This window comes from Oryctolagus cuniculus, chromosome 3 (genome assembly GCF_964237555.1).
Source record: "Oryctolagus cuniculus chromosome 3, mOryCun1.1, whole genome shotgun sequence".
Lineage (NCBI taxonomy): Eukaryota > Metazoa > Chordata > Mammalia > Lagomorpha > Leporidae > Oryctolagus > Oryctolagus cuniculus.
In genome coordinates, this window is record NC_091434.1 from 88,497,963 (window position 1) to 88,523,561 (window position 25,599).

Genomic DNA, 25,599 nt, shown 5'->3' on the forward strand with positions numbered 1-25,599 from the left:
AAGCAGAATCATACTGTGAATCAACAATAGAGAGGGAAATTTTCAGTTGTCCATCTCCAGAGATTTCTGTAGAATTTAATGGGCTGTTTAAGAAAAACAAGCAAGGACTGGGTCAGGATAAAGCAGCTAACTTAGAAAAAGAGAACAGTTGGCAAAACCACAAGTGTAAGAGGTTCACAAGGACAGAGAAACCAACAAAACACATGAAGAAATGTCCTAGAGGCCTGATTGGAATATTAATAAGCCATTCAGATGGTATATTCCAGCATCAGAAAAGTACCCCAAACAGCTTCAAAAGCAGAGAAGTAAAAAAAAAAAAAAAAAAAAAAAAGCTAAGAAGGCAGATGGAACTGCTTTATTTGGTAGAAAGAAACAATCCTGGACAACTATCTCAAAACAGAGGCAGTTCTCCAATTCTGCATCCATTTCATCAAGAAGTTGAGTCAAAGATCAAGAGGCATCTAAGCAAAAAGGAAGCAGAGTCTCTGAACATTCATTCATTCAGCAAAGAAAGGTCTCAGTCAACACCAGTTCCAGCAGCGAAACACAAAACCCAACAAACTCAGACTAGAACATTGCACTTACCAGTAAGAAACAATAGCTATGAAAAAGAACATGTGATCTCAGGAAGTAGTCAAACAGAATTATCACCTGGCATTTCTGAACCATCCCATTTTATTCCCTATGTTCGAACAAATGAAATCTATTACCTTGATCCAGATGCAGCATTGTCTAGGCATTCAACACAAAATTCACATGGCTCTGACCAAGAACAGCAACTGCTACTTGATTATGACCATGTTAAAGATCCCCTTTTTAATCCCAACTTGGTGAAAACCAGGGATCCACAGCAAGCAAGTCTTAAAGGACTTTCAGAACTAAGACAGGGCCTTCTCCAGAAGCAAAATGAGTTGGAAACTAATCTCATGCCTTTAGCTGCAAATCAAGAAGAAAATTTTAGGTGTTTTTTTTTTCTTTCTTTTTTTTTTTTTTTTTTTGGACAGGCAGAGTGGACAGTGAGAGAGACAGACAGAGAGAAAGGTCTTCCTTTGCTGTCGGTTCACCCTCCAATGGCCACTGTGGCCGGCGCGCTGCGGCCGGTGCACCACGCTGATCCGATTGCAGGAGCCAGGTACTTATCCTGGTCTCCCATGGGGTGCAGGGCCCAAAGACTTGGGCCATCCTCCACTGCACTCCCTGGCCACAGCAGAGAGCTGGCCTGGAAGAGGGGCAACCGGGACAGAATCCAGCACCCCGACCGGGACTAGAACCTGGTGAGCTGGCGCCGCAAGGTGGAGGATTAGCCTAGTGAGCCGCGGCGCCGGCCTAGTTCTTCATTTTAAACACAGAAAAATCATTTGTATCTTCGACCTAGAAAATATCTCATTGCTCAACTATATTTCTCAAATAAGCTAGATTTTTAAAATGCTTGTTAAAAAATAAAAAAAAGAATAATACTGATTTGGGGATAAGAAATGTACAACAATGGACTCCCCTTTATCCTCATGATGTGTATGTGAAACTAGAGGTTCTTTTAATATTAGTATACAAATTTAATATTAATAATATCATTAAATTATGGATAATTATTAAATCAAGAATATATTAAATAATAAAAATTAAATATTGTGAACATGTTATAAAATTTCAGCATCTTTTCCTGTTTTATTTTAAATAAGAACTTTAAAAAACAAATTTTATCATGTGTCTTTTCTTTGTCTTATGGGATAGCCTAGGATTTTTTCTTATTAGTCTTCCAATATGCAGAAACATAATTATGGATATTCAAATATTCTATTCTAAGGATTTATTTGTTCTTGTCCATCCATATACATATCCATATACATAATCAGAAACAGACAGCATCCTCTGGTTTGAAAATTATCAGTCATTACCTGCATTTAACAGAATGATTTCTATACTTCCTACAACTTGGCTATACCATCAAATGTATGGCAGAAAAAAATGCTTTTCTACTTACTCATTTTAAAAATCTTTGAATTAGCACACTCTGCACAGATCCTGAGGTGGGCAATTGGAACATCCTTTATTAATACGCTGCCTGTGACAACCATATTGCACCCCATATCAGAGGTCCTGGGTTGAGTCCAAGCTCCACTGCTCCATATCCAGCCTTGTGCTGAAGTGCAGCCTGAGAAGGAGCAAGTAATGGCTCAAGTATTTTGATTCCTGCCCCTCATACAGAGACTGGGATTGGGTTCCAGGCTCCTGGCTTCCACTGTCACAGCCCTGGCTGTTGTAGGCCTTTGGGGAAAGGACCAGCAAATGGAAGATCTTTCTCAGTTTATCTCTCTTTACTTCACAAAATGAAAATAAGTATTTTTAATTGCACAGATTAATCTTCCTACTTATATCTAACTATATTAATTCAAACATTCATTCACTCCTTCAATACGTACTTATTGAATAGGAAATTATACTACTACATATCTTCAAGTCTAGAAAAAAAGACGATCATGACTATCTAGCACAGACTTAAGCATAGTGAAAGGACTTCCCAGGGAGAAACTTAAAAAAGCTCACGCTCTGATGAAATCACAGTAGGAAGACATGATGTGGAATACTTAATATGTATGTATTCCAAAAAATAAGAATTTACAGAGAAATAGAAAACAAAACAAAGAGAAAAATGTACATAATTCTACCAGAACAATTATACCAGAATAAAAGAAGGGTTATCAAAGCCTAATTTGGTATGGAAAATGAATTATCAAAGTTATTGCATATAATTTTCCATGAAATTATACTTGACATCAAACCAAGAGAAAAACAGAAACATCTTAAGTCATCCCATTGCCACTTCATGCAAACTCTGAAAGAATGTAGTATGAGAACTCTGTAAGACAACAACTGATTGGTTTTTAAATGAGGATATAAAGATTGAACAACATCTCAAAATCTTTTTTAAGTAAATTGAGTTTTTTTTAAGGTTTTATTTATTTGAGAGGTAGAAATACAGACAGAGAGAGGGAAAGACAGAGAGAAAGGTCTTCTACCCTCTAGTTCACTCCCTAAATGGGGACAATGGCTGTAGCTGGGCTAATTACAAGCCAGAAGCCAGGAGCTTCTTCCAGGTCTCCCACATGAGTTCAGGAGCCCAAGCACTTGGGTCATCTTCCACTGTTTCCTAGGCAGTTAGCAGAGAGCTGAATCAGAAAAGGAGCACCTGGGACACAAACAGGTGCCCATATGGGATGCTGGCACCATAGGTGGAGGCTTAGCATACTATGCCACAACCCTGGCACCAAGGTATTTCTTCTACCATTTATGCTTTCTCACAGTAAACATAAGTTTTTTCATTTGTTCCTTTAAATAAAATATCTTTAAGCATTTCAATATTGTGTCATGGTAATACCTGATCCCTTGTATGGAGTAACCAATAAGTTCATGTGAAGTACGTATTGTGAAACATTTATACATGGATTTAAAAAGTTTTTGCACTCAAACAAATTTAACTTTTCACGATTTCCCACAAACATTTTGAAATACCTTTGTGTTACTAAATAAATTCTTTATAGAGAAACTTTATAGAATATAGATATCTATATAGATATATAGAATCTTTATAGAGAAGAGAAACTCTTCTTAACATTATTTAGTAATACAAAGGTAAGATTCTCTTCTCTATAAAGATTCTATATATCTATATAGATATCTATATTCTATAAAGTTTCTCTATAAAGAATTTATTTAGTAATACAAAGGTATTTCAAAATGTTTGTGGGAAATCGTGAAAAGTTAAATTTGTTTGAGTGCAAATGTGAATGGAAGGGGAGAGGGAGTGGGAAAGGGGAGGGTTGCGGGTGGGAGGGACGTTATGAGGGGGAAGCCATTGTAATCCATAAGCTGTACTTTGGAAATTTATATTCATTAAATAAAAGTTTAAAAAAAAAGAATAATGTCAGAGGGGCTACTGCTGTGGCATAGTGGGCGAAGCCCCTGCCTGCAGTGCCGGCATCCCATATGGGCACTGGCTGGAGTCTGGGCTGCTCCACTTCCAATCCTATCTCCCTGCGGAAGATGACCCAACTACTTAGGTACCTGGCCTAGCCCCAGCTGTAGTGGCCATTTGGGAAGCATTTAATGGATAGAAGACCTCTTTGTTTCTCCTTCTCTCTCTTTGTAACTCTGCCTTTCAAGTAAATAAAGAAATCTTTAAAGAAAAAAAAAAAGAAGAGTTTCTGAGTGCTTATGGTGTGTGTAGGTGTGTTTAGGTGGTGTCTGTTTAGTCTCAAAGGGAAAAAATAAGACTGCAGAAAACAAAGCAACTCATTAACTCAAGGGGGATTTCATTAAACTAGACATGCATTCTTTTTGATGGTCACTTAATATTTTTAGGAGATAAAAATAATCGAGGTAAAGATATTTCCTGTTTTGCTTTTTAACTCATGTTCTGATTCAGTCTTCAATTAAACAAAATGCAACACTACACGGATTACAATTCTCACCCCCAACCCATCTCCCACTAAAAACAAACAAACAAACAAACAAAAACAACCCAAAATGTTACAAATGGTTTCTGTAAGAAAATAATAGCCCAGGGAAAAGATGACAGCCATGTCAGGAAGATGATCCAGGGCATTGAATGGTGGGGGGAGGAGCTTCTGCCAAGCAATGACTGAAACTTGACACTTGAGTACGTATTAATCTATAAAGCATCCATCAATTTGTAGGGTCATTGACTTTGAAGAAATGAACCTATTTCCTGGTCAAATACTTCAAATACTTCCTGAATAAGTAGTCACAGTTTAATCAATTTCTAGGCCCTCATTCAGGTCCAGATTAATTTGTGTATCTCGAAAGTTAATTAAACCCCTTCTTCCAACAAAACACATTCACTCCAAACTGTTTGATGTTAGATTATGACCATTTCTCAAAAATGCTTGTGAAAAAATCCACTGGTAAAAAGAGAAATAGAATCTTGGGGAGCCCTGGGGTTTTTGTTCACACAGTCTTTGGAATACTGTCCTGTGGCATTTAGAGAGGAGTGCTAACAATTTTCAACTACACACAAGTGTACAGTTGACCTCTGGAAGCCTGCACACTGGCAGTCTCAAATGCAAGGTTGTTGATTTTATGGAAATTGCAAAATCACAAGTAGATTCCTGTGTGCTTTCCCCCCTCTATTTCCAGTTACCTTGATATTCCCCAAGCCAGAACACCAAAAAAGAAACGGAAGAAATAATTAATCATTTAAAGATGTTGTACAAGAAGAAGAAGTAGTTTGAAGTCTGAGTGTTCCTGGAGATTTAAAATGTTCTTGCATATTTTTAAAGCTTCCTACCAGCTATTACAGTTGCAGTGCTTAAGGGGGAAATAAATGAACTCTGAAAGTGTCATTCAATATGATTGTCTTCTGGCTGTAAATCAGCTGTCTTCAGCAGTCGTTCAGAAAGCAATAGCATTTTACAAGTTTTCATAGTACTCACAATTTTTCAGAGCTATCGCATAAAGAATATATTGGATATTTAAAAGAATTGGATGACCCTTTTAAGGTATTTCTTTAAGAAAGAACTGAGGGGACAGCATTGTGGCATAGCAGATTAAGCTATCACCCGAGAAGCTGGCGTCCAATATGGACATCCATTCACGTCCTGGATGCTCTGTTTCCAATCCAGCTCCTTGCTATTGTGCCTAGGGAAGAAGCTGAAGATGGCTCAAGTCCTTGGGCCCCTGCACCCACGTGGGAAACCCAGAAGAAAGAGCTCCTGTCTCCTGGTTTCACCCTAGCCTACCCCTGGCCATTGTGGCCATTTCAGGAAGTGAACAGGAACCTGGAAGATCTCTCTCTCTCTCCTCTCCCTCTCTCTCTGTAACTCTGGCTTTCAAATAAATAAATCCTTAAAAAAAAAAAAAAAAAGAAAAGAAAACTGAAAAAGCATATCTTCTTCTCTACCAACTTGCCAGAAGCAAGAAGTTTCAGAACTTCCAATTCTAGGCTAATTGTCTGGTTCAGTAGGGTTCTTGCTAAAAACAAGAATGGGGGACATAAGCCTCAGAAGGGGAGTGGAGGATAACTCACACATACTGTGTCTTTTCAAATCAGATGCCACAGGGTCTCATGAACCAAGGGACAAAACTACTGACGGTGTCTTTACCTTTCGTGCAATTATACTGTTATATTTTTAAGATTTGTTATTTATTTATTTGAAAGGCATACCAAAAGAGAGACAGGGAGAGAGGGAGATCTATCCACTGATTTACTTTCCAAATGGCTGCAACAGTCTGAATAGGGCCAAGCTGAAGCCAGGAGCCAGAAACTCCATCCAGGTCTTGCACATGGGTGGCAGGGGCCCAAAGTACTTGAGCCATTTGCTGCCTTCCCTGCTGCATTAGCAGGAGGATGGATTGGAAGCAGAGAAGTCAGCTCTCAAACTGGAGATCTGGTGTGGGATTCAGTCATTGCAAGGAGCAGCTTAACCACTGGCCTGGCAATCGAACTGCAGCACACAGAGGGCATAAACAGGTAAGGTTCTGCTCCTGCCTTCATCCAAAAGCCATCATTTACAAGCTCTGGCTGGGAATAATGATTTCTAATTGCATCACTTTGACACATGACATATCTCATGCACACCTCTGACACATTAAGTCCCAAAGCCAAAGTAACACCGAACTCAGCAGAGAACACTTGAAACAATGCTAGAGGCTTAAGACAAGAAATGAAGGGTAAAACTAGTCATAGTTCAAGTTACTAACATCAATAAAAGCTGTCCTAGCAAAGTAGGATGTACCTAATGATGTCAAGGCTTCAATATCATTCCCCTTTATAATTGTAAACAGTTTAATAACTTCTGTGTAAAAATTTAACAGTGAGTTGAGATTTACCTAAGTATTAAGGGTCTTCAAAAAGTTAATGGAAAATGTGTACCATGAAAAAGCTATGTGTGAATTTCAGTTTTTTTGCATCAAAATGAACATTTTATTTTCATTTTTTCACAAATTTTTGAATTTCCTTTGCATATTTTATTTATAAAATTTAAATTATTGAGTACATCAATCAGGAGACTCATGTTAATATAACTATATTTAGGTGAACTGGGTATACCCAGAGTATCTTTAAATATATTCAAATATATGAATATATGTATGATAGGAGATCATATGAAACAATGTATTCTTAGAGTCTCAAGGGGTCTGGGTCCCCCATAAAAATTGTAAGGATAATTTAGTATCAGTCAATAAAGTAGTCAATCTATCCAAGTGCCTACATACTTACCTTTTTACCTATTAATCTATCTGTATTTTAGAAAACAAAGTCCCTACTACACATGACAATCTCAAAATAATGCAATTACATAAAACTTTTTTTTAAAGATTGATTTATTGGGGCCGGCGCCCTGACTCACTTGGTTAATCCTCCACCTGTGGTGCCGGCATCCCATATGGGCACCGAGTTCTAGTCCAAGTTTCTCCTCTTCCAGTCCAGCTCTCTGCTGTGGCCCGGGAGTGCAGTGGAGAATGGCCCAAGTGCTTGGGCCCTGCACCCGCATGGGAGACCAGGAGAAGCACCTGGCTCCTGGCTTTGGATTAGTGTAGCTCCGGCCATAGTGACCATTTAGGGGGTGAGTCAACAGAAGAAAGACCTTTCTCTCTGTCTCTCTCTCTCACTGTCTAACTTTATCTGCCAAATAATAATAATTTAAAAAGATTTATTTATTTATTTGAAAGGCAGAGTTACAGAAAGGCAGAAGCAGAGTGAGAGGGAGCAAGAGGCAGATGTAGAAAGAGAGAAATAAATTTTCCATCCAGGAGCCAGGAGCTTCTTCCAGGTCTCCCACGCAGGTTCAGGGGCCCAAAGACTTGGACCATTTTCCACTGCTTTCCCAGGCCATAGCAGAAGTCTGGATCATAAGTGGAGCAGCCAGGACTTGAAAGGCACCCATATGGGATGCCGGCACTGGAGGCCACAGCTTTACCTGCTAAGCCATAGCACCGGCCCCATACATAAAACTTTAAAAGTCATATATACAAAGGGGGCAGTTGTTGGCCAGCGCATGGCTCACTAGGCTAATCCTCCACCTGCGGCGCCGGCACACCGGGTTCTGGTCCCGGTCGGGGCGCCGGATTCTGTCCTGGTTGCTCCTCTTCCAGGCCAGCTCTCTGCTGTGGCCAGGGAGTACAGTGGAGGATGGCCCAAGTCCTTGGGCCCTGCACCCGCATGGGAGACCAGGAGAAGTACCTGGCTCCTGCCTTCGGATCAGCGCGGTGCGCCGACCGCAGCGGCCATTGGGGGGTGAACCAACAGCAAAAGGAAGACCTTTCTCTCTGTCTCTACCTCTCTCACTGTCCACTCTGCCTGTCAAAAATAAATCAATTAAAAAAGGGGCATTTGTTATAGTACTGCTAATCATACAATATATAATTTCATAGTAGCAGGTAGTATCATAAAGATTCACTGAGAGACTAATTCCTTAAAGAACTGTAACTCAAAAGGCTTCCATAGCCTTGGCAACTCATGACAAGAGCCTAGGGTGATTACTGATGCCATAAACAAGAGTGTCGATTTGTTAAGTCAACAACAGGAGTCACTGTGCACTTACTCCTCATGTAGGATCTCTGTCCTTAGTGTGCTGTACATTGAGATTTAATGCTATAACTAGTACTCAAACAGTATTGTTCACTTTGTGTCTCTATGTGGGAGCAAACTGTTGAAACCTTTACTTAATGTATGCTAAACTGATCTTCTGTATATAAAAAGAATCGAAAATGAATCTTGATGTGAATAGAAGGGGAGAGGGAGCGGGAAAGGGGAGGGTTGCAAGTGGGAGGGAAGTTATGGGGGGGGGGGAAGCCATTGTAATCCATAAGCTGTACTTTGGAAATTTATATTCATTAAATAAAAGTTAAAAATAAAAGAAAATAAAAAAAAGAACTGTAATTTTTCAGTAAGCTTTCACTATATAGTTCAATATCATTTTCCCCATAGAAAAACAGATTAAAATTGGTTATTCATTTTGAAAGTTATACTTCCATGTGTTTTTTAGATGTCATATTTTCTATAGTTCAAAGTATGTACTAATACACTCAAACCTCAGTAACCCATATTGTTGACTCTGTAAATAATTACACAGGGGTCGTTGCTGTGGCATAATGGCTAAGCCTCTGCCTGTGGCAACAACATCCCATATGGGCACCGGTTTGGGTCTTGGCTGCTCCTCTTCCAATCCAGCTTGCTGCTATGGCCTGGGAACGTGGAATGCAATGGAAGATGGCCCAAGTGCTTGGGCCCTATTCCCACATGGGTGACGCAGAAGAAGCTCCTGGCTCCTGGCTTCAGATTGTCTCAGCTCTGGCCATTGAGGCCATTTGGGGACTGAACCAGCAGATGGAAGATCTTTCTCTGTCTGTCTATAACTCTACCTCTCAAATAAATAAATAAAATCTTTTAAAACAATTACACACTTAGTGGCTCCAATCCAAAATTCTTTTCACTTAAGGTTGAGGCAAAGCATGGCGTACTGTATATCCTAATGATTCACAGAATTCCAGTGACTGTAGTTCCCCTTTCACTATACATGAACAAAAAGCAATTTCTTGTGAAATACCTTGTAAACAGAGCATCGTATATCTAGTAGAGTCTCGATCTCCTGGTGAGGATAAAATATATGCCTGTTATGATTTAGGAAGTGATATCAATATTAAATGTTTTACAAACTTTATTTGTGTTTAAAATCTGAGGTCAAACATTTTAACAAAAACAGTTATGATGTCAAAATGCAGTAATACTTGTTGATGTTGAGGCAGTTGGGTGAAGAAGGCAAATGTATTTGATGAATGCAAGTTGTCATTATATTAACAACAAAATAGTTGCTAGAGAAAGTTTAAAGTTCAAAGTTACTTAATATTTTATTAAATATTTTACAATATTTAAAGAATGATGTTTAGGCAACACATAAAATTAAATCATTCCATGAAAACCAAGAAATAAGTTCTAGTTTTCTTTATATAAGTAACAACAGCAGATAAAAAAGATATTTTCCCTTCTGTTTTGAAGTCTGTTATTAATTTTGCTCTGGGACTTTTAAATAATGCTGCTCCTTGCTTTTTGAAAAATAGATTGTGGAATAGCATTGCCAAGGTATCATAATGATATCTGCTAAATTACAATAAAATTCGCCATGTTCTTTTAAAAAATATTCTATATTTTTTTTACTTACATATTTGAGAGGTAGAGATACAGAGCAAGAGTGAGAGAGCACATGCTCCCATTCACTGGTCACTCTGAATGGCTGCAATGGCCTGGGCTGGAACAGAGTCTGAACTGGGCACTTGGAACAGAATCCTGAAAGTGAATTACTTGAGCCATCACTGCCACCTCCCAGGGTGATGAATTAACAGGAAGCTGGAACTGAGAACGGGAATCAGGTGTCCAGCCCAGGTACTTCCACGTAGTACGCCTAACCAGCCTCTTAACCACTGGGCTAAACACCTGCCCCAACCATCTTTTTTTTTTAACTTTTATTTAATGAATATAAATTTCCAAAGTACGACTTATGGATTACAATGGCTTCCCCCACATACCGTCCCTCCCACCCACTACCCTCCCTTTTCCCACTCCCTCTCCCCTTCCATTCACATCAAGATTCATTTTCGATTATCTTAATATACAGAAGATCAGCTTAGTATACATTAAGTAAGGATTTCAACAGTTTGCTCCCACACAGAAACATAAAGTGAAAAATAATAGATGATTTTTTTTTAATGATGATGAAATCAGATCAGACCTATTGTCATGTTTAATCCCAGTGAGAGTCAAGTTGGGAGTTGATAATTTCTTTTTTTTTTTTTTTTTTTTTTACAGAGGATCAGTTTAGTATACATTAAGTAAAGATTTCAACAGTTTGCACCCCCATAGAAACACAAAGTGAAATATATTGTTTGGGTACTCGTTATAGCATTAAATCTCAATACACAACACATTAAGGACAGAGATCCTACATGAGGAGTAAGTGCACAGTGACTCCTGTTGTTGACTTTACCAATTGACACTCCTGTCTATGGCATCAGTAATCTCCCTATGCTCCAGTCATGAGTTTCCAAGGCTATGGAAGCCCTCTGAGTTCTCTGATTCTTATCTTGTTTAGATAAGGTCATAGTCAAAGTGGAGGTTCTCTCCTCCCTTCAGAGAAAGGTACCTCCTTCTTTGAAGACCTGTTCTTTCCACTGGGATCTCATTTTTTTAAAGTTACTTTATGATTAGTCAGCACAACATTTTACAATGCCAACCATTTGTCAAATTGATTCCAACAAGATGTTTAAAACTCTAGTTAATTATAATTTTCTTTTTAACAGACAAAAACCACATTAAAAGTTATCCAGTTCACACAGAGTTCATCATAAGTTGCAGAATTTGTTTGTATGATATATCAGCAATAAAGCAGGGATTCAGGACATTCAAACAGATAGTATGATCCAATTTCCTAAGATGAACATTCTGCCAAGAAATTTTCAATGTATAGGCTTTGATATGCTTCCAAAAAGAAAACATGTAATTATTTAAACCTTTTGTCAGGCTGGACTCCTTCCAATATAAAAACAAAAGGCACTTTTATTCTTCTAATTGGTGATAAGTAGACTCCATGAGCTATTTGATATAGGTTGTATGTGTGTCTGTGTCTTCATTTTAAATATCATTGTTCTATGGATAAGATGAGATAATGTACGTGGGACACTCTCTATGGAAAGTAGAAGAAGGATTATTAAAATCTAAAGAAAAAAAAAACACACAAACCAGGGGAGCTACACTCATCAGAAAGAAAGGAATATTTTTTTTTTTTTTTTTTTTTTTTTTTTTTTTTTTTTTTTTTGACAGGCAGAGTGGACAGTGAGAGAGAGAGACAGAGAGAAAGGTCTTCCTTTGCCGTTGGTTCACCCTCCAATGGCCGCCGCTGCAGCCGGCGCACCGCGCTGATCCTGGCAGGAGCCAGGAGCCAGGTGCTTTTCCTGGTCTCCCATGGGGTGCAGGGCCCAAGCACCTGGGCCATCCTCCACTGCACTCCCTGGCCATAGCAGAGAGCTGGCCTGGAAGAGGGGCAACCGGGACAGAATCCAGCGCCCCAACCGGGACTAGAACCCGGTGTGCCGGCGCCGCAAGGTGGAGGATTAGCCTATTGAGCCACGGCGCCGGCTCAGAAAGGAATATTTGATTACTAGAAAGAATAGAGATTCCTAGGCCAGCGCTGCGGCTCATTAGGCTAATCCTCCCCCTTGCGGCGCCGGCACAACGGGTTCTAGTCCTGGTCAGGGCGCCGGATTCTGTCCAGGTTGCCCCTCTTCCAGGCCAGCTCTCTGCTGTGGCCAGGGAAGTGCAGTGGAGGATGGCCCAAGTGCTTGGGCCCTGCACCCCATGGGAGACCAGGAGAAGTACCTGGCTCCTGCCATAAGATCAGCGCGGTGCGCTGGCCGTAGCGCGCCAGCCGCGGCAGCCATTGGAGGGTGAACCAACGGCAAAGGAAGACCTTTCTCTCTGTCTCTCTCTCTCTCACTGTCCACTCTGCCTGTCAAAAAATAAAAAAAAAAATTAAAAAAAAAAGAAAGAAAGAATAGAGACTCCTTCAATAGGACTTAGCTTCTTCTTAAAATCCAAGTAATGTTCTCTCATAGCAAAAAAACAAAAAAGTGCATGTTATCTCTTTAGTTATAAAATAGACTCAACCCACAAATTCTACTTGATCACCATTCTTACTTCATCAAACTTCCCTTTTCCAACCATAAGTTTTCAGTTCTCTCCTGGGTTCAGTTGTCAACTGATAGCTACCATCTTCATTAGCCTCTTGGTAAGCTGGAAAATGTCACCTGGGTTGTGCCCATTTCCTACACTAATCAATTCATTTCCTTGTTAATCATTTTCAGTTCAATTTGTTGTTCACCACTGGAATTTTACTAAGACTATCTCTTCAGGTTGTGTTAGTGTTTTGCAGGTCTTGCTCAGTGCCCATGTTACTGCTTGGTTTCAATGGGGCCTTTTTAGAAGATGCGATCCTTTTGTTCATCTCAATTCTGCAATGAATGTACATCTTATTTTTGATTGTTCCAAATCCATCCTTAATTATAAAGTAAGGGGAAAAAGAGGAAAAAAATATTTCTTGAGTGCCCTCTAAACACTAAGCTTTGTTTCAGATATAATAGTTTTATAAAATAATTTAAAAATCCCTGTTTTCCTAAAATAATTTTCTAGGAAGAGAGGCAATAAGCAAGTATATAATATGCACAGTGATGATGCAGACTATGGGGAAAAAAGGAGGTATGAAGCCTGGAGAGTAAGAAGTGCTAATACAGTATGTTGAACCATATGGTTTTTAGGCCAGAAATAGTCCAATATCTTCAAAGTTATATGATGAAATCAATATATGATGCATGCGGAGTGTAAATTTCAAATATTCCCAAGTTTTCCTATTTTCTCCTTCCCATCTTTCCCAGTGAATAAATGCCCACCTCCCTTGCCCCCAAGGCTAACAACTAATTCTAGCTCTTAATTTTTTTTTCTCCACTTTTCTTTGACCTTGGCTTCTTAGCTAAATTTGTATTAACTGTCCCTCTTTCCTCTAGTCTTATTTTCCTAACCTTTTCAACACTGCATTTTTCTAGAAACTTTATCTTAAATCCATTCTTTTTAAAAAATATATATTTAATTTAAAAAAAATGGTAGAATGACAAAGAGGGAGAGAGAGAGAGAGAAGTCATATGCTGGTTGAGAGACAGAGATTGGTATTTTCCATCTGCTGGTTTACTCCCCAATTACCCACAACAGCAACTGGGTCAGGCCGAAGCTAGAAGCCAGGAATCCAAGCAACTGGGCCATAAACTGCTGCCTCCCAGGAGACACATTAGCAGGAAGTTGGATCAGAAGCAGAGGTGGAACTCAAACCAGGCACTCTGATATGGGATGTGGGCATCCTAAGCAGAGGCTTAACCCACTGTGCCACAACACCCACCCCTTAAAATCTTTCTTAAACTGTAAATTTCTACAACTCAAAATCCTATTGACTTCCTTATCATTCCAACCTATTGTGACCTCTTATATTCTGCTTTTCATATACTTAGCAGAGGTAGTCTTTATTGCTCTAGTGGTCATTTAATCTACCTTGGACTTTTATTGTTTAGCTTTTCCTGTACATGATCCTAGTCATCCTCATTATGCTATAACTTCTATGACAGCAGTACAACTCTTATTTTCTGTTTAATAATGTCGTGAGATCTAATTAACCATTCCTAGGGTATGGCCCAAAAGTCTTTAAAGGCAAAGATACTTCCAAATGAATAATAACTTAAAACTCAAAATTTTTTCTTGGTGCTTCAGGAACATACATTTAAATTTTTAACAATCCCACTAATTTGTTGCTTCAGATACCTTTAAAAAGGGTGAGCAATACCCTAATGAATGGTTATCTAAAGGAAAGGAAAAATACATGTGAAAACAAGAATTTTCAATAAAAATTTATTTGGAATTATTTATTCAGAGTGTTTGCTTCTTTGAAACACAAAAATAACTTCACAATGCATGATACTATAAATATTTCTGTATGATCTCAGATAATAAGAAAACTGATTGCTCTGAACAGTCGAATTCTACACATATATTCAAATAGAGTTTTATTCGAATCTCATAATATGGCACAGGTTCACCTCAAGTTATGCAAGCTAAAAAAACAGGTAAAATGCCCGGCAATGGAAACAAAATGCACACCAAATTTGGGTTTGTTCAAAGAATGTTAATAACAAACATAACTTTAAAGACTGTAGGACAGAGTAGACCTGCATCAACACGATGTGGATAAAATGACTATCACTTCAGTTGCTTTTGCTAATAGTTCTCTTCTTGGGATTGTAAAGAAGAACAAGGATTTATGGTGTTGGCTGCATTTTGCAGCACAAGATTTCCTACACATGACCTGGCAGGATCCAGGCAGCAGTTTGTGAAGTCTCCCCACATTAAGTTAGCTCAAAGCCTGAATCTATATTTAGTAGTAATCATTGTTAGCAAACATAAAAGTTGGAAATCAGTGCTCAGCTTGATGGAAATTCTGTGCCCTATGGCCCTGTGCTTTAAATATCTCAGCTTTATGTGTTTTCAAGACACAGAGGCTTTGAAACTGAGCAAGTATCAATTTTAAAAAACAATGATCTAAAATCTCTCAATCTCCAATGCTGATTAATGGCAGCAGAGACTAGATGGAGCTAATGTGTGCTGTCTGTGATGACGGAGCTTTCCACTTTAATGGAAGATTGTAATGGTCAAGTCATTATTCATATTTTATCTTCACTCTTACTGTTAATATTAAATCATAAGCTCAACTAATTTAGAATTAGACCATTTGTGACCTAATAAACAAAATTGATGAAATCCAAGGAAATTTAGGGCATCAAGGAAAACTAAGACTTTTTTTTCCTTTTCTGTAACACCACGGCAGATTGGAATAATCACTACTGAAAAAAGATGAAATAGTACGACATAATGACTCAGAAGAGGAAATAGCTATCTCATATAATTAAACTCAAATAGAATGTAATATGACAAGTATTGACTATAATTGCTCATCATGCTTTTGTAACATTTAAAATAATATAAATTTTTGGATACTATTTGTCAGGCTTATTAAATTGTCTTTTTTATCAGGTATAGCTATGTCACTTTTCACATGTGTAGCTTTACTGAAAGCTCACATATCACTGACATGTGTGTGCTCAGTATCGATTTCTCATGGATTTACCATGTCATTTCAGATATGTGTGTGTGCGTGTGCGTTTCTCCTTGGAAATAACAAGGAAGTGAATGAAGAACAGGCTTCATTTATAACAATTCATTTTTATCACTTTTCTATGGTGGGAACTTTAAAATCTATTGTCATAGCAATTTTGAAATATGTGACAGATCACTATTAACAGTGTTCACTATGCAGTGTAATAGATCATAAGAATTCATTCCTCCAGTCTAACTGAAACATGTACCCTCTGATCAACATCTTTCCCCCACCCTCCCCCAACTGCAGCCTCTGCTAACCCCCTTTCTACTCAATTTCTATGAGAATGACATTTTTAAATTCCACATATCAGTGAAATCATTCAACATTTGTCTTTCTGTGTCTGGCTTCTTTCACATGAGTAAGAATTTTAACATTTAGTTCTATGAGGATAATATCTATACCAATTTCCTATTTATTATGTTAACTTCCTCTGGCATGCAGTGTTATCAAAGACACCAAATCCAAAGGCATTTTCCACTCTCACTGAAGCCAAATAGTTTGATTTCTGTGTGTGGTGCTTGGTGATTCTACAGAACCAAAATGTTTAGGCAGTCACAGTGTTTCACGTACCCTTGCCTTCATTCCTTCATTATAAAATATTCAAACAGAAAGCTGCAACTCTCACTAACAGTAAAGAGATATTAGTATTTTTCTGTACTTGGTGCAATTTTCAATAGTTGAAACAAACAAAAAGCACTGCAAATAAAATAATAGCATTAGCTGCCCCAACACCTCTTCTTAGCTGCTTGCTGCTCATAAACACCATGCTACAGTTTATACTTCCTTTCACCTGTGCTGTATTTGTACTTTAATGTGCATTTATATACCCATTACAACATGCAACAGTAGTTCTGTATATAACATTTTACAGCAATGGTTTTGTGTTTTAAATATTTCTAGTGTAATTTGCTTTTTCAGTCAACCATGTAGGGTTTTTTTGTGTGAGAGAGAATTATACTCAAACATGTTGTGTAGGTAGACATAGTTCATTCATTTCAACTTTTGTATAAAATTTACTTTCATAAATAATCCACAAGATGTTTATCCAGTTCCCTAATTGAGTTGTTAACCACTTAGGCTTTTCCACCTGTCTGCTTTTACAAACAGGGCTGAAATTAGCATGCTTTTCTAGGTCTTGTACACATGCAGGAGTTTCTTTAAGGACTTCTAGAAATGCAGCTTTAAGTTTCACCACATACACTGTGCCAAATTCTCCAAACTACCAAATTTCTGTTCAAATTTCTCCACCACTGCATAGTACCAGCAGACAATGTATAGGAGATCTGGACTTCCCAACACTGAATTCATCAGACATTATTTATAGCCAATCTGGGGAGTAGAAAATGCTATTTGACTGAAGTTTTACTTTCTATATCGTCAATGGAACATAATTTTAAAGGTCTATTACTTATTTATTTCTCTTCTATGAATTGTCTTATCTTTTGCCTGACTTTTTATTTTAGCTAGCTTGTCTTATTCATTGGTATGTTTGTATTTACCTCAAATGTCATTTTCCATTTCTTCACTTTTTTGTTCTTTATGTTTTAAGTAGCTCTCTTAAAAACTACATACAAATGGACTGCTTTTTAGTTCATTCTAAGAATTCTTGCCACTACATGTTAGCGATTTTGAATACGGGGCGTGGTCTCAGATCTGTTGTAGGTTTTGTGTGATCTATGGCACAAGCACCATATTCCCTTTCTCAAATGCAAAACATTCTGAATTTGGAAGCACATCTGGCTACGGGGGTTCCAGTAAGACAGCCTGAGCTGTGCTGACTGACATGTAGCCTTTACTGTGTGCCAGGCTCCACTCTAGCTGCTTTGTACATGAGGTTTTCTGCAGCAAATGCTTTGCCGTCAGAGAAAGACAACTAAGCTTTACGAAGAGAGGAAGTTGCATTGAAATCAGACTGCTTGGGTCCGGCGCTGTGGTGTAGTAGGTAAAGCCGCTGCCTGCAGTGCTGGTATCCCATATGGGCGCTGGTTCGAGTCCCCAGTGCTCCACTTCCGATCCAGCTCTCTGCTATGGCCTGGGAAAGCAGTGGAAGATGGGCCCCGGCACCCACAAGGGAGACCTGGAAGAAGCTCCTGGCTTCTGGCTTCAGACTGGCACAGCTCGAACCTTTATGGCCATCTGGGGAGTGAACCCGTGGATGGAGGACCTCTCTTTCTTTCTCTCTGCCTCTGCCTATCTGTAACTCTGCCTTTCAAATAAATAAATAAATCTTTAAAAAAGAAAGAAAGAAAAAAAAAGAATTCTTGCTACTTTTGAATTTAGTCAGTTTCTTTTAGATTTATTTTTCCATTATATCATTTTAACTTTTATTTTGAGGTAACTGCATATTCACGTTTGAATTTTGATTATGAATACATCACATGAGTTCAAGTGTGAAATCTGCCGCTTGTGGAACTATGTCAGTGTTCAGAATGCTCTAGATTTGAGTGCTCCTCTTGCTTTCTGATTAGGCATGCTCGACTTGGTTCTCTCCCCACCACCCATGTGGGACACCAAACGAAGTTCCTGGTTTCAGCCTGGCCCAGACCTGGCTGCTGTACTCTTGTCATTTCTCTGTGTCTCTTCTTGCCCTTGCCCTATTTCCTATGCTTTGCCTTTGAAATAAACAAACAAATAAATAAATTTTAAAAAGACAGAAGGTTGGCTTTGTAGTACAGAGGGTTAAGGTGTTGCCTGTGATGCTGACATCCCATGTCAAAGTGCCAGTTCAAGCCTGGCTGCTCCACTTCCCATCCAGCTCCCTGCTAATACACTGGGAAAGCAGCAGGAGATGACCCAAGTACATGAGCCCCTGCTACCCACATGGGAAACCTAGATGGAGTTCCAGGCTCCTGGCTTTTCCTGGACCAGCCATGGCCATTGCAACCACGAGGACAGTGAACCAGCAGATGGAAGATTTCTTCGTGTCACTCTGCCCTTCATATAAATAAAATAAATCTTGAGAGAAAGAGATAGCGAGAATTTATAGAGGCTGCAGGCTGCATAGCCCTATTTAATTTGTTCTCATCCCCCACAACATTCTCTCTCTCTCTCTCTCTCTCTCTCTCGCTCTTGCTCTCGCTCTCGCTCTCTCTCTTTCCCTGAGTACCTTTATGAATCTCCTTTTATCACTTTCTCTTTGGCTCCCCTGTTCCTGTCCCACCTACTCCCTGTCCATTTCTTGAACACAACAGGTGTGCTCTCCCTGTAGGAATTCTGGACTTTCTCTTTTCTTTTTCTGGAATGCTCTTATCTCAGATAAGCCCTGGTGTGGTCCCTTCCCTCCTCTCTCTCTTGGTTTATATGGCATATTCTCAATGACGCTCCTCTGAAGAAGCTGTGATCTTCTCTTCTTCCCTAGCATCTCCTACCCTGTACCTCCATTTGGTACCCGTGTGAAATACTCAGAAGCCCCTTACTTCTACAGGCCCCTTCGGAAGCCTGGATCTTGTTTTGTATTTTCATTCTTAAATATAGTCCCTAATTTTTTTAGCCTTCACATGCTGCGAAACTTGAGTCTGCTTTAATCTTTATGGTTAATCTACCTTTATAAGACTCCAAGCCCCAAATGGCAAGGTGTTTGTCATTTAAGGTCACTGCTGTATCCACAGTGCATACAGTAGTGTCTGCCACATTGTATGTGAAAAATATTTGCAGAGTCAACTAATAAAATCCGTAGAATTCACAAAGAAAAGAGGCAATGGATAAGGCATACATAGAAATACAGATAGAAAACAAAAATTTCTGTATTAAAAATTATTAAAACTAAATGGTAGTCTGAGGCCAGAGTGCTGTTTAGGACATCTGCCATTCTATGAGTCTGCTGTGTACCCCGCTTCCCATGTTGGATCCTTCTCTCCCTTTTTCATTCTATCAGTTAGTATTTGCAGACACTAGTCTTGTTTATGTGTTCCCTTTGACTCTTAGTCCTATCATTATGATCAATTGTGAACGGAAATTGATCACTGGGACTAGTGAGATGGCATTGGTACATGCCACCTTGATGGGATTGAATTGGAATCCCCTGGTATGTTTCTAACTCTAGCATTTGGGACAAGTCAATTGAGTATGTCCCAAATTGTACATCTCCTCCATCTCTTATTCCCACTCTTATATTTAAAAGGCATCACTTTTCAGTTAAATTTCAACACTTAAGAATAATTGTGTATTAATTACAGAGTTCAACCAATAGTATTAAGTAGAATAAAAAATACTAAAAGGGATAAAGTATTAAGTTGTTCATCAACAGTCAGCCCTTAAGGCATTCAGATCTGGCTGAAGAGCCCATGAGAGTATTTTAGGCATGGAAACCCAAGACACTCTGGCAAAAACAACAACAACAACAACACCTATATGAAAGATCTCTGCAAGTGAGATGCCAGTGGAAAGAACAGGTCATCAAAGAAGGAGGTACCTTTCTCTGAAGGGAGGAGAGAACTTCCACTTTGACTATGACCTTGTCTAAATAAGATAAGAGTTGGTGAACTCAAAAGGCCTCCATAGCCTTGGCAGCTCATGACAAGAGCCTCAGGTGATTAGTGACACCATAAACAAGAATGTCAATATGTTAAGTCAACAACAGGAGTCACTGTGCACTTACTCCTCATGTAGGATCTCTGTCCTAAATATGTTGTACATTGTGATTTAATGCTATAACTAGTACTCAAACAGTATTTTACACTTTGTGTTTCTGTGTAGGTGCAAACTGTGAAAGCTTTACTTAATATATGCTAAATTGTTCTTCTGTATATAAAGATAATTGAAAATGAATCTTGATGTGAATAGAAGGGGAGAGGGAGTGGGAGAGGGGAGGGTTGCAGGTGGGAGGGAAGTTATGGGGGGGAAGCCATTGTAATCTATAAGCTGTACTTTGGAAATTTATATTCATTAAATAAAAGTTAAAAAAAAAACTAAATGGTAATCAATAGTCTACCATCATGGTAGACAAAAATTGAATGCCTTTAATACCAAAAGCAACAATAACAACAACTAAAACCATGCAGATGGACAAGGCAAATCTATTTTATTAAGAAAACATATAAGCCATTACTCATCAACTTCAGTGAAATGATGCCTTTGTGCCCTTGGAACAAAGATTAATGTAGGCTAGAGGGAAGAAGACAACAAGTGATAATTAAATTATTTTGCTCAGTACTTACTCTTTATTAATAATATTTTATGTTTGCTCTATTCCACTATGTCTGGAGCAGAACAATGAGACACAATGGACTTCTCTTATAAAACAAAAGCAGTCGTTCAAGTATACTTTCTTTTTCTTAATACAATAGTAACTTTTTTGTGTTGAATAAGAAATGACTGGTTATGAATCACAAAACAAAAAACCAGGGAATTGCTTTAAGGCTACCATCCTTAATTATAGGCAACATTCATATATTTATTCTAATATAGGCTTCAATTCCAGCAGAAATGGTGGTAGACTTGGTTATTTATAGCAAATGTTTTTTGAACAGTTAGCTAGAATATTTAAACTTCCAGAAATGGGGTGTGTCTGCTGCTAAAGCAGAATGCCCATCTTTTTCTCTTTTTCTTTTTGTAAATCACATTTATTTATTTTCTGATTATAAAAATATCTGTTAATTTAAAAATACATCACAATAGAAACAGAAATATAAAGAAGAAAAGAAAAATTTTCCCATCTTACCCTGTAAACAGTTTCTATTTTTGTATATTTAGACTACAATAAATTTTAATTACATTTTTTGCAAGGCTGAGATCTTACTGGTTGTTACTTTCCTTTGTGCTTTTGTGATTCAATTTCATGTTGTGAACATTTTCTCATATCATTATATGTTTTTCAAAAGTTTGAAAATGTGTAATTTTAATTTTATAAATGCATTGTATTTTATTTACATGGTAAAACTGACCATGTAGCCATATATTTATGTAAACCTAAATGCAATCAACTACTGTTTAGTACAATGGTTCGTAAGTAACCAGAATTGGAGATTTTGTTCAAATGAACCCAGGGATAAGTACTATATCTGCTTAATTGCTTTGCTGGAAATACAAGGAGTCAGGCTGCTTAAAGTACATGAGTCTATCACTCTTCTTAGGGATCCTGGTTCAGGGAAGTCTAGTTAGCTATAAACTAGCTAGCCTCACAAATACAGTGGGATACTGTGGTTCAATCCATTGGCATTCTTTTCATGCTAGGGTCACCTACTTCTGTCTCTTAGCCTTGGAGGGGACACTTAAATGAACAAGACTACATGTGATTTTTCTAACACCTGGTAGATATTATAAAGCTAGCAGCCTTTGCAATGTATTTTTTTAAATAAGCATCTAATCTTATAGAAAGGTCAAATTGGCATGTTAAGATACCAAGCCTTTAAATAATATTATATCAGTGATTTCCATAAAAGTCAGAATTCCTACTACTTGGGACATCAATGAGATACTAACAGACAATGTCCTTAAAACTCCTTCCTTGTTCCCAAAGAACATTGCCCTCCCCTAACAGGGATTTTGCTCCCTGGCAGGCCTTAAACATTTTAAAAATACATATTTTCATTTGTAAGCAAAAATAGTTGGTCTGAAGAAAACGCTATATTATAATCTTCCAATGGTAACGGAACAGATTGAGAGTTTGAAAGTGCAAGTGTATTTTGAGAATTTAAAGGATTTCCAGGATGGAGTGGGAAAAAAAGAAGAGAATATTTTTAAACCATAAATACTAGCAACTAGATCTTAAAAAAATTTTGAAACCCTGTTTTCCTTCATCTTAAAGTCTCATTCTAGTACCTATGCATGCATTCCTGCCTCCATTCCTTGGTGTACAAATCAAATCTCAGGACTGTTAATCTTCATTAAACAAAGATTTTTCTTTTTGAATTACTTTGTGTATTTCATTTGGTGGTTCTTGTCATGACTTTGCTTTTCAGTTTTGTGGCAGTTGGACAAATCAGTTAACAAAAGAAAAGTAAATCTTTCTGCCCTGTCAATATTCCTAACTTAGATGCCCACTCTATTATCAAATTTTACTTAAGAAAACACTGTATTTTTAAAATAAAAAGGAAATATCATTGGCAAGCTTGTTCCCAAAAGAAAATCACTTTAAAGCTTTCCTTTTTTCCTTCCATCTTCCTTTATGAACCCATTATTTTTAGAATAGTTACAGAATGCATAGAGTTGTCCCATATATAATGAAGTTTATATTTTTAAACATTCCAAACAAGTTAGAATTAAAAAAATTGCATACAAATTATCAGCCAAGATACCACAAAATTACTCTGAAAATAGCATTTTCCTACAAACATCTGTCAAAATGCGCTTGTCTTTAAAGACATGCTATTCATTTCACTTTCCAACTAAAGTCTAGACATTGATATTTCAAGTTTCAGGCACCTGAAACAATAGTCATACTTCAAATGAACTCAATGAAGGGCAACTATGGTAGTTATAGAACTGAAATTTATATCACTTATCTCTAGAAAGATGTAACTGATTGTTTAGCAGTCAACAGATGAAACTAGTTGATGTCTAAATAAGAAGATTCTATATATCCACACAGATATCTAATCTAATGTGGATCCTCCTAAGGAAAACTGGAATTAAAATTTAGTTAGTGCATTCTGTGTAGCAAAGTATTTGACACTGCTTACTGTCTGCCAACAATCTACTGAGGCGGACGCCTTGGGTTCCTTTTCCAGTGTGCTGTCTAGCTTTTGTGTTCTACACTCTGCCCAGGGTATGAACCATATGAACAGCACCCATAGACTCCTGTGCCACTGAGCTTCCATGAAGTTTTGGCCAATAGAGAGCACAGAGCTGATATGGGATGCAAGGTATGGGGTCAGGGTTTGTATTTTCCAGAACTTTCCTTAGGAAGTGTCCTTGGCTTGGCAGTATCCCCAAAGAGATATTCCCCTTTCTCCTCAAGGCAGGCTGAGCTATGTACCTCCTTCTGGGTTCTGGAAAACTCTCCTTTCATCTTCAACAGTATCAGATGAGTCTTGCCCCAGTTTTGTGTATGATCCCTGATGTCTCTCCAGCAACTTGCCCGAATTCCTGTGATTGGTCACTTTACACAAAAACCTTTTTTGAATTATCCTGATTTGTTTGAGCCAGGCTGCTTCTGTTGAGACCCTGACCTTTTTTTGTCCCCTTTTTGAAGAATCATTTTTCTTCTGGGAAACATCACTGCCCCATGCTGGTGCACAAAATCACCTACTGTCCTATCAGTGCATGACTCACCGACTGCCACAGAAATTTGGGTGCAGAAGAGCACAGAAGAGGCCCTCCATGAATTTAGAAATGAAGCTAAGAAATTACAACCCAGTTGGCCTGTTCTTTGAGAAGTCCCAAGCTTTTGCAGGCTCAAAGGAAAGCTCGGCCATTAGCAAAGGAGAAAAAAGTCAGTGTGTGGAGGAGAGGTGTTGGATCTTCACAGTTTCAAATTCCTAATTCCAGTTTTTCCTGAGGCCAATCATCAGTCTTACCCTTGGCCTCTAGGAGATGTGTGTTCTCACGTTATCTAATTTGAGATGGGCTCTTGTTTTTTTTTTTTTTTTTTTTTTTTGAACAAAAGTTGCACACAGCCAGCACTGCTTAATGACTTCACATTAAATTCTCATTTGTAGCCCTTGATTCCACGAAAGCCTTGCAGGGAAGATGGCAGAATTTTCTTTCTATTATTTTACAAGACAGAAACAAGCTTCGAGAGGTTAAATGAGATATTTGAAGTCACATAGCTAGTAAGTGACAGGGCTGATATTTGAATCCATAATGACAAATCTCAAGCTTTGCCTCAAATCCAAGATATAATTTCTTCATAGCAAAATTTTATTTATGTTGAACAAATAAAAGAATGCATTTCTACCATGTTTTCCCTGAAGTTGAGTTACCTTTCTAACATACAGATCTATCATGCTATTCTTTCCTGCATGAGAATGTTTCAATGGTTATTACTATTGCTCCAAAATCCATTAGAGGGACTGGCATGATCCAACACCTGCTTGCCTCTCCCGCTTAATTTCATGATACCATTTTTTGGCTCTGGCCAACCTTACATTTCAGTTCCTTGGAAGCTCTCTGAGTTCACTCATGGTGACCTCCTGCATACACTTCTTTCTTTCTCGGGAAAACTTTTACTGATCTCGTCTTAATGATCATTTCTTGAAGGAATGTGTTCCCACTCCAATCTCTCACCAAGTCTGAGTCAGGCACCAGTCTTGTGTACTCCCTCAATATCTAGAGCTTTCCATGTCACTGGGATGTATCCTGAGCTTCTTACAGGCAGGATCACACCTCCCTGTTGCATGCCTATACTGAATCCACAGCCTGGCATGGAACAGGTATTGAATAAATACTTGTTGAAAGAATGAGTAAATTTGTGGACATGTATTTTGAATATATTATGATACAACTTTAAAATACATATTTTCCAACTTCTAGACTGGAAAATATATCTAGTATTAACACCATATAATCAATACATACTTAACATATTTTTCTCTCCATTCCCTTAATTCAAACTATCTAGAAATTAAATTGAAATTAAAACTTTTAGATATCTATTTTTAGAAACTAGCTTTTAAATTATCTTCACATCAGAAATGATTTAATACAGTTATTAAACTTTACTACACATTTTACAGATTTTGTCTCCTATGCCTTCCTCTTTCTCTGATTAGTTTGATCAAATAATTGATTGATTTTGGTCCACAAAACATTTTCAAGACTCGCTGCATGTTGTAGGAGATCTTTCTCATAGCCTTACTGTCAAATACTATGAGAGTATTTCAAAAAGTTTACAGAAAGTTGAAGTAAAACATAACTTTATTTTGGTGCAAAATGTTGAAATCCATGCATAGTTTTT

General features: G+C 38.1%; 1 protein-coding gene across 1 annotated transcript in view; it reads left to right on the top strand.

The window, feature by feature from the left end:
* The window catches only part of LOC127491530 (coiled-coil domain-containing protein 66-like), a 189,644-nt gene that overhangs the window by 361 nt on the left and 163,684 nt on the right, over nt 1-25,599 (top strand). The window contains 3 exon segments of the mRNA XM_070069881.1: nt 1-216; nt 219-304; nt 306-1,244. Of these exon segments, the coding sequence (XP_069925982.1) occupies nt 1-216; nt 219-304; nt 306-1,244 (1,241 nt within the window).